Source organism: Watersipora subatra, chromosome 3 (assembly GCF_963576615.1).
Source record: "Watersipora subatra chromosome 3, tzWatSuba1.1, whole genome shotgun sequence".
NCBI classification, from domain to species: Eukaryota; Metazoa; Bryozoa; class Gymnolaemata; order Cheilostomatida; family Watersiporidae; genus Watersipora; species Watersipora subatra.
The window spans coordinates 58011264-58028061 of NC_088710.1; the positions used below are offsets into that span (position 1 = coordinate 58011264).

Here is a 16798-nt window from a genome sequence, read left to right on the forward strand (position 1 = left end):
CTGTATGGTGTGAAGACAACCGGGTGGTGTAAAGACAACCGGGTGGTAAAAAGACAAATGTGTGGTGTAAAGACAACTGTGTGGTGTAAACCATTTCCTAGAAGGAGTGCAGAAGGCAAACATTGAAAACCTCAACACAGACTCGGGCATAACAATACCACCATAGTAATGTATCAAAGCTTTGTGACCTGATGTCCTCCTTTACTTAGCAATATTGGTCAAAAAAAGCTTAAGAAAATGAATATATAGTTTAAACTATTCATGATAAGTTTCAAAAGGACGAACTTTCCAAAAATGCTTGAAGCCCTACCTCAGCCTTTTGCTGCTCATTTCTCAAAGTACTCTTCATATGTGAGGGAAGAGTATCTTCACCCTTGTTGAATAGGTAATCGGTCAGTTCGCGAACTAGTTTTGTAGGAATAAGGTTGTTCAATTTAGAACTAGGTGATTGGCTCTGTTGGGTTTTGAGATTCCCAAGAGCTTTCTGAACATCCTGCAGAGTAATGGTGGTCTGGGCTTTGTCAGCATCAGCAACGACCTGTACGGAAGCAGACAAAATTACACACCTTTTTAGAGGAAAATTTCTATGAAAGACTTATTTATAAGAAATAAGATGGTGCAATTAACCTTACAGGAGGTAATTGGCTATGTGATACTACACTACAAGTAATCATCTCTTCGCGGAATATTACACAAAAAGTAGGTGCCTATTTGTATGACAACATGCTACAAGTAGGCATCTCTTTGTGTGGCATTCTACTAAAATTAGGTGCTTCTTCATATGACAACATACTACAGGTAGGCATCTCATTGTGTGACATTATACTCCAGGTAGGCGTACTTTTAGATGACAATGTACTGCAGGTAGATGCCTCTTCGTGCTATATCATACCACAGCTACATGTCTCTTTGTCTGTGATCTAGCAAACACATTTTATTGCCTGTTATTATAATCCAGGTAGGTGACTCTTGGCGAAATATCAAACTATGATGCACTCATTCAGATTCAACAATTAAAAGTGAGCCTAGTGAGGAGATTATAGACTAAATATTACTGTCCCAGTGGTGCTGAGATATTCCTACCTCTGACAGACATCTCTGCACAACAAAAGAAAAACAAGGTCCTACAGTAACAACCTTACAGCAACCATGGCGGAGCTGCATGACACAGCTGATCCGACAAAGGTGCAAAGAGAAGTATTTCTGACAACGACTCGAGTACAATAAAAATACAATACAAATGCAATTAATTTAATCGATTCAATGGAAACTCTCGAGACGGCAACTGTTATGATACATTTGTGCATGTCCTTCAAAGTGATAAGCTATATTTTTATGAAAGCATTCTCCTTCAAGCTTTGTAAGCCAGGTCATCGCTTGAATTTAAAAAAAAAAATATGAAAAATTTCAGATAATTAGTTGGTTGACAGATCAATATGGGTCCATGACATACATTGACTAGTTATAGCTAGTCAATAGCTTTTTATGACAAGTCTAAACAAACTAACGACAAATAGACTGAGTTTACAGGTGGAGCTATCTGCCCACACTTGGAAATGCTTTGCATCTTCACCTTAGATCGTTCCAAAGGAGTGTAGAGACCAGGAGATCCTTTCAGTGATAGACTCCAATGTTTAAACAGTGGCACTGAATTGGATGTTGAAATATCAGATTCATCGGGATCTTTTACTTCAGAAAGCAGCTGTTCAGAGTCATCATTCTCTGCTACATGTGCATACAGCAAAAGATGATAAGCTGACTACAACAACAGTTCTATAAAAAATATTTTAATTTAGTTTATGCAAAGATTACTTTTAATAGCAGTAAAAATGTAACAATATTTTTGGAATGAAAAATACAAAGGGTAATAAATAGACAACTTCTAGAGTCACTTGTTGAACTCTAAAACCAGTTGAAAAAATTGCAAAATCTAAAAAGTCTTATGCAATATGAGAATTGCATTTATAATTAATATGAGAATTCTAATTAATTTGCAGAATACCACATTTGTGACTTCAAGGATGTAAACACACAACAGCTCCTGAAAAAGATTTAGGTAAGACAATGTGTTCCATGAGATAATGCATAGCTACTAACAAAACAAGACAATCATATACACTTGGTAAAGTAATCTCAGGATAGAAACAATGAGTTTAGCCCAATGGTGCTGATCTCATAAATCATCGTGCATTCTTTGAGATTGCCAGGTGCAACTATAGTAGCATAGTATGCACTAGTTGAACGGTAACTAAAATTTATGACTGAAAATCAGTGAACTAAAGTTGTAACAGTCTTGTCTAAAAAAATGTCATAGTTCCATGCTCTAAGAGTTGCAAGAAGTTACGAGGCCACGGTGTAACTATTACAAAGGACAAAATGGATGAAAAATCCAGAAGATTTTTACTATAATATGCCAAATGAAGTCATATTAACCATAAAATTTGCCTGTAAAACGACAAAGTTTTCTTTCAAAACTTTATAAACAATACCTTTACTGACAGTCAACAATGAAGTTCTGTATCAGAGGTTGTAGTATTATAAAGAAAACAATAAGTCGGAGTTGCACGCCTTTAAGGCGTTTCTAGTGTATAGTTACTAGTATGCTCGGCAGTCCCGGGCACCGTGGGAGATCCTTATGGGTGATCAGTATGAGTATAATTAATTCATAAAGTAATAAGGTGGTTGAGTGGTGTACCGCTAGCGCGCTTGCTCAGAAATCATATGCCTCGGGTTCGATTCCTGTGTGAGTCAATCTGTTTTTCCTACCGCTCTTAACGGGGCTTCGGACAGACACAGCTTTTATTATAGTAAAGATTTCAGATCCTCAGGCTAACTTGTTTACTTTAGAAGTGACTCTAGCCAATCATTGAATCTTCCTTTTGGACCAAAATTAAAAAATATTTTTGTTAACCACTTTTATACATCCTCAAAAAAGGACATGCTAAAAAATATGTTATAATGTTATGTATTGGTTGGGTATATCAAATGAATAAAGATTTTTCGCTGCCGTTTTTGATAGGAAAGTTATTAAATATCCAATATATTAAACCATTTCATTAATTGAACTCATGAAGGTAAGGTTTACCGAATAGCTGACCAAGGTGGTTTCAGAGTGTGGCAGCAACCATATGAGTCGTGATCAGTTCCATCCATGTTATATAGGCAGCATTTAACAAGTTAAGGTGCATAGACAAACCTCATCATATAACACCGTGAATTTTTACAAAAACAATATTTCGCAAATGAACTGAAAGTGATATATGGACTTGATTTGTTTATAACTTTCATGGATGCATTAACTCTTTCGCTACCAAATTAATTTCTCTACTAGGACTTGATTACATATTCAGTAAAACCTAATATTTGACAGGGGCATGTATATGTAAAGATCTGAGTTGGGAAATTTGTCAATACATGTATTATTACAGTTTACGGTATTATTATTGATAAAATAAACATAATCACTCTCAGTAGTACTATTGTTCAATACAAAGCACCCAAAGTTTACAAGTCTAAAATTAGTAAAAATTTGTCGCTTTAATGCTTCTGACACAACTGGTCGCTGCTAAGAAGAAATTGCAATAAAAAATGAAAGTTGTTGCAAAGTGAAACCACGCTCAGGATGGGTTGTAGCCATATTTTTTATTGGCTCAACGTATTCAGATGATGGTTTCCTTTCGGTTAAGTACAGATATGATAGAATAATTAATTACTCCCTAATCAGAAGCAATGAGTACGAAGCATTATTTGACTCTTGGCCACACGAAAACATTTTGCTGAGCCATGCCACACGGCTTGTGGCAGAGAAAGGTGAAAAACCACCTTTGATTAATTCAGCATTTGCAACAGTTATATACAAAATAGTCAGAAGGGTACTAACTAGTATTAGAATATATATTATTTTTAATATGTATTCTACCTGCTAAACTTCACCTTTTTAATTGTAAAGCATAGCCTTCTTTTAAAACATATAAAGAGAGCAAAATAAAGAAACAATAAATATTCGCAGGAAAGTAGATTTTAAAATCTATGAGCTGTTGGCTATTAATAACCAGCAGTGACATAAGCCAGCAGAGCACTAGCTCACCTTTGAGGTAGGCCATGACATCTGTGATAATAAACCGACACTTGTCTATTATAGAGTTGCACTCCTTCTCATAGATGTCTTGCACTGATTGGTTAGCAGTTGTCTCCTCTCTGTGAGGTGTGTGAATCTCTGGATAGATCATAATACTAAGTCGATGGATTGGCAACATGAAGCATAAATGCAAATAATAGAATGCTATTGCAAGTTACAATAAATAGAGAACTGTACCATTTAAAATATTTTAAACATCGCAGGCTCCCTTTTTAGAAAGTTACAGATGTGACATTTTAAAATATTGCACCTATATTTGCAAGTTATAAAGCCTGTCCATATGCTGTCTGATGAACTGCTCTGACTGGAGTGCCAGTAATAAAGGTGCACTAAGAGTCACAGAAGGCTTACTAGGATGAGATAGTCAACAACATGATCAACATAAAGCTCCTGAAAATTAGATTACTGGGTATTTGGCTCTAGTAAGAATATGGTTGACATTATGGTATTAAAAACTGTTTTATATAAGAATTTAATGAAATAATCTTCAGGGTAAACAAGCTACAACAATGGTATGCCTAACTTATTTGCGCTAAATTAAGGGTTGAAATCGAACAGCTAAAAGGCATGGTTTAAATTCAAAACGATATAAAGAGATTGTAACTTGAATTTCAGAAGAGATGAACAGTTGTCTAACATCTACCAGCAAACTACTCTTAAATCTACCTTCCAAGTTGGCTTCGAACTCAATATCAGATGGTACAGTCTCGGCTCTTCTGCTGGTAGTGGCTCTGTGGATGTTATTGTGTTCTTCGAGACGGTCTATCACCTGCGTCAGCTCAGTCCGCCTCTGAACAATGAACGCTGGCACGTACTCAGTCTCCAACTCTGTCTGAGTAACTGATGTTTGATCAGTGGCTTGAGAATCCTCGGCGAAACTAAGTGATGTCTGCACTTCGGTACCTCTTTCAGATTGACTGTGGTCAGCTGATGCTTGCATCTGTAGACAGATTACTGCCTCGTTCAATTTTAGAAGATGCAACATTCAAAATACACAATACAAACTGTTCTCACACAATAATATCGATATATGAAAAGTAAAAATAGCATTATTATTTCCAGTAAATTATGCTATCATCTTATTTTGGCTTACAGTAGACGGCCCTACATCATAAATAATCCGTTCGAAAATTTTTTACATTACAGCGATTTTATGTTATACAAAGCATAAACTACATTCCAAGATTTTTCGAAACTCACCTCTTTGGTACTTCAAAATAAAAAACTAAACTAACTTCTTAATCTAAAGACTGTACAGTAACTGGTATCATTGGTTTGTTGTATTGACAACTTTTTCCTTGTTTTCTTATCACTCACACTTAGTTTAGGGTTCATGTTTACAGTGATTTTACATCAAGTTAAAGAGAGCACACACCTTCAATGTCGATTAAAAAAAATTCCACAGCATGGTGCATGGTGAAAAGCAAAAGAAAAAGTAATTTAACATGTCTAAAACAAAGTAAAAATATATATTATATAGTACATAGATATCTCAGATACCCCTATATGTCATCGTCTCTCCCAAGCATGGCTAGAGAGAAAACAATACTTTCAAGACTAACTATAGAAATCTCAATATTCATATCGAATTTAAGAACTTGCACCAGCTTGATGCTTTACATTATAAATAATTTTTTATGTAATATGATGCAGAAACGGTACATAAATTCTTTATGTTCAGTGGAATTTATGTAAGAGGTGTATGTTATAGGGCCAACTAGTGCATACGCATATATTAGAGAATAGGATCAGATATAGCAAACTAAAGAACATGAAGATCCAAGGTCAGTGCCAGCAAGCTCACTGCTAAATACATTGCATACTAGCCTCCCCTACTTAAGACTCAGCCATAGAAAATGAACCTGACAACTTGAGGGCACTACTCTCACTTGTCAAGCACTACTTAAGACTCAGCCATAGAAAGTGAACCTGACAACTTGAGGGCACTACTCTCACTTGTCAAGCACTACTTAAGACTCAGCCATAGAAAGTGAACCTGACAACTTGAGGGCACTACTCTCACTTGTCAAGCACTACTTAAGACTCAGCCATAGAAAGTGAACCTGACAACTTGAGGGCACTACTCTCATTTGTCAAGTGCATAAAAAAGAGACTATAGACGCCAACAGCTTCAAGAAATGCATTAGACGTTCTGTGATGGTGAAGTAACAACAATGACTTTCAATAATGGCACTTTGAATTGTACCAGGTTAATCCATCAAAAAGAGGGCTACAGTTTACAATGTTTTGGGCTGAGACATATGATGGCATAAAGAAAGCAGAACTTAGCACAGAAAGTTTGCAAGCAATGGTCAGTGTAAAAAGTCCTTGACCAAGTACCATGAGCAGCGGTGTAACAGGAAAATAGAACTGGCAAACAACAAGCTCACCGGTTCATTTTGAGGAGTGTCACTAACTCTCATACCATCTACTGATATATAATCAGATGGTAAGCTGATCTCTTCACTAGTAAGGTCAGACTGAGCAGCGTGATCTCCGCCAGTATGAACAGGAGTATCGGTACTGCACTGCTCTGTAACTTTCTGTCCCAGCGTCACTAGTTTGCGTCGAATTTTAAACACTTGTCTAAAACAACCATTATACAACCATCATGCGGCTGACTGTGTACGTAGAGAGTTGGTACTTGTGTCCTCTTGAGATGAAAAACTAAAGACACACTGTTAGGGTGAAGATTTAATAATATAGTTTAGTCCACCAATTATCAGACCAACTGAGGTGGCGTGGGCAATAACTATGAAAAATCACGATATCAACTTTGACTGACAAGCATAAATTCAGCATTCACCGATCATAGAAGTTATGGTAAAATATACATTGTGGTTTTGGGACATTGGAAAAAATTAAACGAATCCAGTTTCACAATAATAACCGCAACTTGTTTTGGGCAAAACCAAAAATTTACCAAGACTGAGTTGTGTTACAAGAATCTCACATAAATGCATTACGCGAAACCTCTGTATAAGATTTGTTTATTGCAAACACGCGGGCTGCAACATAAGTAAACCCAATGAATACTAGACTTAGCATATCTACACTTAGCATATCTACCATATCTACACTTAGCATATCTACCATATCTACACTTAGCATATCTACACTTAGCATATCTACCATATCTACACATAGCATATCTACCATATCTACACTTAGCATATCTACACTTAGCATATCTACCATATCTACCACTGAAATATCGCAAGTCATAACAAAATCTCAATGGTGCTTCTGTCCATATCATATTTGTAGTCCGTTTAAGTCTTTATGAGCTGGCTACAAGTAGGGCTTCACGATTTCCAAAAATCAGCAGACGATTCGATATTGCAAATAGTCAATTCACGATATATCGTGATATTATTATGTAGAAAAACTTGCAAAATTTTGTTTATATTTTTTGCATATTTTAATTTTAAGAGAAACTGTTTTTGTGTTTGTAATAATTAGAAGCATTTATTTCATGAATGAGCTTATTGTAAGGCCCGTGTATTTTAGTTCCAGTATCACTTAATGTTTGAAAATCGTCAGGTGTGAGATTTATCGTCATTAAATGATTATATCGTTTATACAATTGGCGATATCCCTTTAAATGGGGGCAATTTTCAAACTGTCTACTTGAAAAATCGCCAGCAACCAGTTAAATCAACATCTCGTGAAGTTCTAGCTACAAGTGAGCCTCTTTTAGATGTGTACCTACAATCTTATGCGAACGGAGGTATACATAGTCTATCATACATACAACTCAAGAGATTGCTGTAGATGACTTACCTGTAGACCTCGGAGAGCACTCGGTCATGGTCACCAGCCAAAGCCTTTTGGACCACATTGGCGTGCTTAAAGAATGCTGCTAACAAAAATCTTGTAGTTCGTTCCAGCAGCCAATCATCTCTTAGGTTAACCGTATCTAAATCTGCAAAAAATAATTTTCACTAATAAAATTCATGCAATACTCACGTAATACTGCGTACACATGACAACTAATGTATGTACAAACATGTGCAAGTATGTGTGTATGCATATGTGTTTCACATGTCTCACAAAAGGATATAAACTTCACATAGTAAACCCGAGCCATGTTATTAGTAAATAGGTGTGAGTGAATGGCATGGCTACTATAAGGCATATTATATTTTATAGTTTTTATTTTATTCTAATTTCTAACTCTGGCTTTGGAAAAACATACAGATAGACGAAGGGATAGAGACATCCCTGTTTATCGTATAAATTACTTCCGTGATCAAGTAGCAGATGGTGAGATTTTCAAGAGTTAATTCAGAAACATGAATAAACAAAGAGAAGCACTATTAAAGGTTGATTGCCTATAATAACTCAGTCTATGCAAACCCTGATTGCAGTGAATTATTCAACTAGTAACCCACCTTTCTTCTTAGCGTACTTGTAGGCATTGCTGATAGCAACGTGTGTACTCTCCGCACATGATCCTTCGGCCAACTCTAACAACTCTCTGATTTCAGCATTTTTAACTTCTGCTAAACATTGAAACAGATTCAGTAGTATTATAACATAGAGAACATAACTCCTTATAAAATGCAGCATATATCGTCACACAATAACCATTTAATTAAATTAGATACTAGAAGAAAAATTAGAAGAAAATAATAAATTGAAACTAGAAAACTACTCAAATCTGTTTACTTTTAACTCTGATAACATTTGCTGTACATAGACATAGTTAAACACAGAAGTATGTACATTCATATCTTGACATACGAGCTAATGCATTCTAAGACTGAGCTCATACTTCAATGTTCTCGTACCTCAAAGCAATATTTAATGTATAAAACAATGAAATACAAATTAATCTGTCTTCACGCTATAAAAAACACCTAAAACAAGATATTACATTGGAAAAACATGTTTTTAATTGTTGTAATTCACTGCCTACATTGGCAAAGTAACAAGTACCATCTAGTGGTTATGATTCACAATAAAATGTAACATTAGTATGTACGGTACTGTATGAAATTTATATCTTCAAGACAAACAGTGGCAAGCAGCAGTGTAAGAGAGACTTGACAGCAATGCATTCAGTGCACTATACTAGTGACACTACGTAACAAAACAAAAACTTTGAATTTAACTCGAATGAATTTAGTTTACTAAACAGCTAGTTTTAATCTTTTACTAAACTTAACTCTAATTTTGTATTTATTTTAATTTTTTTGTCTTCCTCCGGCTTGGCGCTTTTTGCCTCGCTTTTGCTATAATTTTTGGCCAACCTTTGTGAAACTTTTTCAAACTGATTCGGCAGAAAATACCGAGCGATGCTGTTCTGCCTCAAAATCAGCCTCAAGCATACCTACTGTTTAGTGGCCGCATAGAGAACCGGCTTGCATGCTTGTATCTCAAAGTTTTCTCATATGTCAAGGCAGCAACTTGCTCGCAATTTTGCTCGTATTTCGATGTTCTCATATGTTGACACACTCGTACGTGTATGGCGAGTTATGACTTTGCAAGTTTAAGGCAATCCTTCCATGGTTTAAGAGTTGAGGAAATAGAAACTGTTTGCACTGACAGTATTGTGTCAGTTTTAGCTATTCGGAGTCGACGTTTGCAGATGTGAATACACTGATCTTAATCTTAGTAACTATCTTAGATTATATGGTAGCATCTGCCTTGCCACCTACAGATAAAGGAATAACAATGATGATTTAATTTAAAACTCACCACTTTCTTCCAGTGTGCTGCTGTTCTCCAAGCCATTTCGAAAAAGTGACATGCTTCGCCAAGTCCCGGCAGTATCACTTCCCTCACAACTATTACTTGTGCCAGCCAAAAGCATGTTGCCAAGAATTCTTCCAATCAGAAACGAGCAGCATTTTTCCACATCGAGAAGCCAAGCAATCTCTATAGAAATCAACAAAATTACCAATAGCACGATCCTGATACTTGAGCATTTCAAACGGAGGAACGAAAAGCAAAGTTGAATTTGCAACACAAGTGGTAAATGAGCAACAACATCATGCATTCCTCTAACACAGAACTGTTGCACAAATAATCTTCATGTTTAGTAACTTCATACCTAGATTTACAATACTATCATATAGCACATTTCTACTTCTACTGTGTAACAGTACTGCTACACAGCGCACTCCAGCCACAGCACTGTTGCACAGCACACTCTAGCCACAGTACGGTTAAGCCGTGGTCACTCGATGGCCGAACCGACTTAGGTGTGGTTTGGTTCGGAGGTTGTTTTAGTTCGGTTCGGCTAAGCCACATGTCACACGGCATCTGAAGTCACTTCGCTTCCTAGATACCATGCACTTGGAGACAAGACACTGTTTCATTGGTAGTTTTTCTGTATTTGAGCTAAATAATTCTATTGTAAACAAAAAACTTTGAGGAACAATTATTAATTATAATTACGCAGCAGATTTATCAGAAGATCGTTCAGCTCAAAATAAATCACTCGATACAAAGATTTTGCCAACCCTTCCCATCAACATAATTATATTTTTTATTAACATATGAATGTTTTTCTATGCTGAGTACATAACAAACAAAAACAGCTTTATCAAAGTACTGTGGTTTTACATAAATAAAACAGTCAATGATTCTTCATCAGGATGAGTATGACACATTACTTCTATTCTACACGAAAAAACCACAACCATTCTCTTACATTTGTGCAAAACTTAAGTGCAACATCTTACATTTATGCAACACAATCACAAGTCCGGGTGAGCCTTGTCGTAAATTGCTTCACGTTGTTTATTTAACAAAATAAAAAGATCGTTCCATTTCTTTTTAACTTTGCTCAGACGCACGTAAGGAGAAATGTGACGCGTGCTCACTAGAATTTTAACCAGCCAATAAGAGCAAGGGTTCGGCCACGAAATTTCGAGCAGGACCAAAATGGTTTGTTTCGGCCAGAAATGTTTTCGGCCGAACAGTTTACAAATGACACCAACGTTGTTTTGCGTCGTTTATATTGTTTCGGCTCTCGTGTGACCACCCCTTTACACAGCACACTCCAGCCACAGCACTGCTACACAGCACACTCCACCCATAGCACTGTTACACAGCACACTCCAGTCACAGCGCTGTTGCTATCTCACATACTTGAATTGAGACTATCATGTCTCAGCATGCAGCTCCTGTTGACCACATTGAGCTGCTCGAGTAAATTGAGTAGACTGTCAAGCAGTGGTGTAATTCTTGAGACTGGCAGAAGGAGGAGAGCATGGGTCAAGGTCAAAAGCATGCTGCCAGCGGGTGAGTTAATCAGCAGGGCTGCAAAACAATGAAAAACTGACTAGAACATAGCCAAGTCAGATATTGAGAGCTAGAAAAAACTGGGAACATGAAGAGTTGTTCTGGGAAAAGTGGATAGCAATATTATAGAAATAACTTCTTACTAAAGCAAGCTTTTATATTACCAGTGCACAGATGTACCAACTGGCCTCAGCTAGTCAAGATGGATTGTATGTAGGTTTCCTGACAATTATTTCAATCATTTGCTCCATGATAGTGCTCATTGATGCCAGTATACAGTATTTTTGGTGATTGTATAATCTGCTGTCTATAGACCCAAAAAGTGTCCAATTTGCTTTTCCTAAATGTATTGGCATACAAAAACGTTTAAAGAAAAGGTGACGAAATGCTGTAGTTAGAGTTCAAGGTTAACTGACACCATTTTAAGATTGCATCCGATTATAACAATATAATCATATTTCAATTTTTCAAAATAATTTTAATCTTAGAGAAACAAAACCAGTCTTAGAGACACAAGCACTCGCGATGCTAGCTCCAAGCTGTGACATAAAAAGATCATATTATTGGCAAACAACAGACGTGCCATGTACAATGTCAATGTTGATGATTAGCCGATGTGTGAACACGCAAGACAAAAGCATTTCTGTTGGCCGATATTTTAATACATTTTACTTTTATTATTTAGTCTATTTATGAGCCTAAAGATGACTGCTATGATGCGTTACAAGTAATGGTCAGCATTTGGCCTTTGGTCAACAATTGGTCAGCAGCGTTGGCTAATCTGCAGCATTTACATTGACAGTGATTTACACAAATATGCTTTGCTGAAAAAATGGTACGCTTACATCACAACTAAGGGCTTGCCTTGCCGTTGTTTTGTCTTCAAAACTAGTTTTTGTTCTACTAACATCAAAATCATCAATAAAAAATAAAATAATATCATTTATTTTAATGTTATAAACAAATATTATTAAAAATGCTAGCAGTTTACATTATTCATATAAATAATGTACTGTATATTTAATTTGAGGGGTGTCAGGGTGGCCTAGCGGTAGCGTCTTTGGTTATCAATTATGGGGTTGGTGGTTTGAACCCCGCTTAATGCCAATCTGAAAAAGCTCTCAGCAAGCTTTCAATCCCAAATTGCTGGTTCTTTCGGATCTACACCATTACTTGGAGGCTCTGCGTACCAAACTAACATTAAAGATCCACCTCTGTCCTTTGCACATCGGGCAAGTGAAATGGCTACCTAGCTCTGTTGGACTGAACGTGTTGCAAAATGCATCCCTTTGGGTTAATCTGACAATTCCAGAAAAAGCCTTGATAAGTGCTAGAACAACCCAAGGTAGCTTATAAAAAAACTAGTTGGTGTGTTTGTCTACTAGAGAACATGAGAACACTGCATGACAGAAACATACCCTTACTTTATATTTAATTTCAGTTTTCATAAAAACTCAAAGTAAATAATACTATAAAGCTAAAAATATAAGCTAAAACTCCAGCACCTCATTACAGTTACAAATATTGCAGGTAATAGGTAAATGTTGACCATTCAGAATATATTTACCGGAAAGCTGCTCCTTGACTGAGAGATCGGCCAGTGAAAGTTCTTTCACCTTTGCAGCAACAGTCACGAGGAGTTGTTTGCTCACAACAAATAACACATCGAGGTAATCAACTAACAGTGTTTCCATCTGATTTAGCTTTTCTTTGAACCGATATGTATTCTAAAAGCACATTGACAATGGCTTATCACATGTTCATAGCTTATTGCGAGTTGAAGATCTTCCATTAATGTCTCAAAGTTTATTGATGTACAATCAATTCAACTAGTATGGAAGTATATTGGTTCATAAATAATGTTCGACTAAGGAGAGATTTGGAAAGGGCGTAAAACCAACTATTTTGTCACGGCAGCAGCCATTAGATCTCACTGATACAAATTATAAAAAAATTAACAGTAAATTAAATAAATAAAAATAAATAAAAATTAAATCCAGTAGCTGATGCCTTAATTTCTAAACTAACAAAAATTTGACAAGCTAAAATACCTGGACTTTGTACCTTCAATACAGTAACAAATGATAAATATACTGATAAGCGTGGTGTAACTATTTCTGTGCGTAGCTTATTCCAAGACTATCATCTATCTCAACTCCGCATTCAAATATTCAGACAATTTCTACCCAACCAATGTATGAAACTCATAAGAACGCAACTCCCATGCCTTACGGACAAGTCTAGTTTTGTTTGAGAGTTACCAACCTTCCAGGAAAAGTGAGCGTTATGATGCGGTAGGGCACAAAAGGTTACCAGATGCAGTTGAAGGTCGCGCAGTAATTTGTACATACTTGATGTGATATCGTATGAACATGTTTCATCAACTTTCACCTCTGAAGCCGAGGAACTTGAAGACAATAAATTAATCTTCTTCTCCTACAGAAAGAAAAGTTCCTGCCTCTGGTAACAATGAACTATGAAGTGCGTAGCTCTTTTTCATGAGCATAAAAAATCATATTTGTACTTCCCGTACACATACATGGTACAAAGGTACATACATACACGTATGTGTGTACCTCTGTTATTCATATGTACTGTGGTGATCGTAACTATGGGACCACCTAGTAATCTTTCTGTTATCTACTACATAAATTTACTATATTATCTCAAAGCACACATAACATAAATAATTGAGAAGCATGTTTTGTAAACACTTTGCTGCCTAAAGTACTCTCAAGAAATATAATCTATTTATTGGGTACCTATTTTATTCTATCCAGGGATTAACAATGATGTCTGACCAACTAAATATTAAGATGCTACTAAGGCTTAAAGACCACTAATTTTCTTTCGTGTAAGTAGTTACATGTATACGTATGTTCATAAACCATTTAAAATTTGACTAATTTTTTTGATGAATGTACATGTAAGCTTAGTTTGCATAGCACATTTTGTCATAACGCGCAGATACCGCATCCTTAGTTTTCATTGATGCGCATATTGCCAAAATGTATCCAATAAGTAATTGACAAACTACAAACCAATAACAAATAACCTGTTTAGTTTGAGACATCCCATAATTACTATCATTACTATATTATAATTGAGCACAATCTTTACTTAAAGGTTGACTTGCAACAAAATTCACATTACAGCTATTTAGTATCAAAAGATTCACCATGTCTTACTCTGTTGTGTTGTAAGTGCCAAATATGTGGAAATGTGATTACAAGCTCTTAAAAGCTCAAAAACGAAAAGCCGCCGTAGATTGGAATCTCTTTATTTCGATGATGTAACCACGAAATTTGGTTATCGTCTTGTCACATATGTTCTCACGTGAATTGAAAGGCCAATGCAAAGCTCAATATAAAACTTATCGTAGCACTAGTTCATGACAAACACTTCGGGTTTTACCGAAGACCCCGTATTAAATATAGATGCTCGCTACTTTACAGTTTTGTTTCGGCATTATTCAATCGTCAAGTCGTAATCTGATCATGTGACCCAATACTTCGCAAATTATTTTTGCAGGACTTTTCGATTATCACAGGTGACCAACAGGCTCGTCATGATTATCAGACAATGATATGTACTCCTTCGAGCTAAGGTTAAAAAGTTTAACGATTTTTTACGGTAAGTTATAAGATATCAGTGCTAAAAGTGACAGCATTACAACGACGATAAAATAGACGCGTAAGAACAATAGACATGGTTTTATTGAATGCGTGAAGTATATTTGTGAAAATATTCCGACGAATAAGCTTGCAAGAAAGTGTAAACAGAAACCATCTCGCACAGCTATTTGAGCCGTTTTGGAAAGGGAATCCAAACTACGGCGGTCTCATGTGGCTGCGATCAACTGTTCGTTTTTGAGCTTTTAAGAGCTTGTAATCACATTTCCACATATTTGGCACCTACAACACAGCACAGTAAGACATGGTGAATCTTTTTATATCAAATAACGGTAATGTGAATTTTGTTGCAAGTCGACCTTTAGGATGAATTGATCAAGGCACACACCCGACATTCCACCACAATATGAACAAAGAAGCAGCAGTCAAACAGGCAAAAGTAACCAATCAGAAGTCAGTAAATATATCATTTAACAAACAGCTATGAGCATGCATGAAAAACAGTAAAGTATCATATTACCTTGATAATACTTTGTAAAAAGGTGTGCACAAATAATCAGCGATTTGAAAATGTCACTAGTTCAGTCAATCAACAGTTCAAATGCATTAGCAGCCAATCAGCAGTCCACACATATTAGCAGCCAATCAGCAGTCCCCACATATTAAGAGCCAATCAGGAGTCCCCACATATTAACAGCCAATCAGCAGCCTCCACATATTAGCAGCCCATCAGGAGTCCCCATATATTAACAACCCATGAGCAGTCCCCACATACTAACAGCCAATCAGCCGTCCCCACATATTAGCAGCCAATCAAGGGTCCCTACATGTTAACAGCCCATGAGCAGCCCCCACATACATACAGCCAATCAGCAGTCCCCACATATTAGCAGCCAATCAAGGGTCCCTACATGTTAACAGCCCATGAGCAGTCCCCACATATTAACAGCCAATCAGCAGTCCCCACATATTAACTGCCAGTCAGTAGCCTGCATGTCTTGACAGCCAATCCATAGTCATTACATAAACATCAACCGCAAAAAGCCATAGATCAATCAGCAATGAATGCATACCAACAACCAATCAGCTACCTAGATGCATCACTACGCAATCAGCGGACTAGGAAATACAAGAAAAACCAATCAGAATACAGCGCAAGAGGGAGACATACAACTGTACAGCAGAGATTCTTCAGAATGGATGTCATGAGGGAAAGAGACAAGCATGCATGCTGTTCCTGCCACTCATCGTGTATGTTGAGAATGGAGGCCACCTCCTGGTGCTCCCTCACGCTTGCTAGAACTATATGCAACTGGACCACCTAAAATATGGGGAACAGTAACAACGCTAACATTTAATAAACTCTCATCATCTTGAGAAGCGAATGGAAGCGAGTATACAAAGCAAAAACCATCTTCCATCTACATGTATGTTTATAGGGCAGCTGTAACAAGCTAAGTTATATCTGGCCTCCGGAAAATTAGTTTCAAGCTTAAACAAAATGTTTCGAGCAGTGTAAAAAAATAATACAAAAACATCACAGACTGGTAAGAGAACAAGATCTTTATAGACACTTTCAAATCAAAAGAGGAGCAGTTTTCAATCCACACCCAGCTACGAGAAATTTCCCACATGCAGTCAGCAATGTAGCAAAAAGCAGCCAGATTTAAAATAATAATGTGATGGTATTTGCAACTGGATAAGAACACTTGCATATTATTCCCCCATAAACTGCAGAAATAAAACTTTTGTAGCAGGTTATTTTGTGTGATGA

The 16798-nt window shown here is 36.6% G+C and overlaps 1 protein-coding gene across 1 annotated transcript in view; it reads right to left on the bottom strand.

Moving 5' to 3' along the window:
• Window positions 1-16798, bottom strand: part of LOC137390790 (probable E3 ubiquitin-protein ligase HERC1) — a 171055-nt gene that overhangs the window by 127931 nt on the left and 26326 nt on the right. Inside the window, exons 21-31 of the mRNA XM_068077107.1 lie at window positions 16196-16345; window positions 12960-13119; window positions 11240-11410; window positions 9842-10021; window positions 8533-8643; window positions 7922-8063; window positions 6529-6724; window positions 4805-5078; window positions 4088-4216; window positions 1529-1725; window positions 311-538 (exon numbers count right to left, since the gene is read on the bottom strand). Coding sequence (XP_067933208.1) covers window positions 311-538; window positions 1529-1725; window positions 4088-4216; window positions 4805-5078; window positions 6529-6724; window positions 7922-8063; window positions 8533-8643; window positions 9842-10021; window positions 11240-11410; window positions 12960-13119; window positions 16196-16345 — 1938 coding nt within the window. The remainder of the gene's footprint in view (window positions 1-310; window positions 539-1528; window positions 1726-4087; window positions 4217-4804; window positions 5079-6528; window positions 6725-7921; window positions 8064-8532; window positions 8644-9841; window positions 10022-11239; window positions 11411-12959; window positions 13120-16195; window positions 16346-16798) is intronic.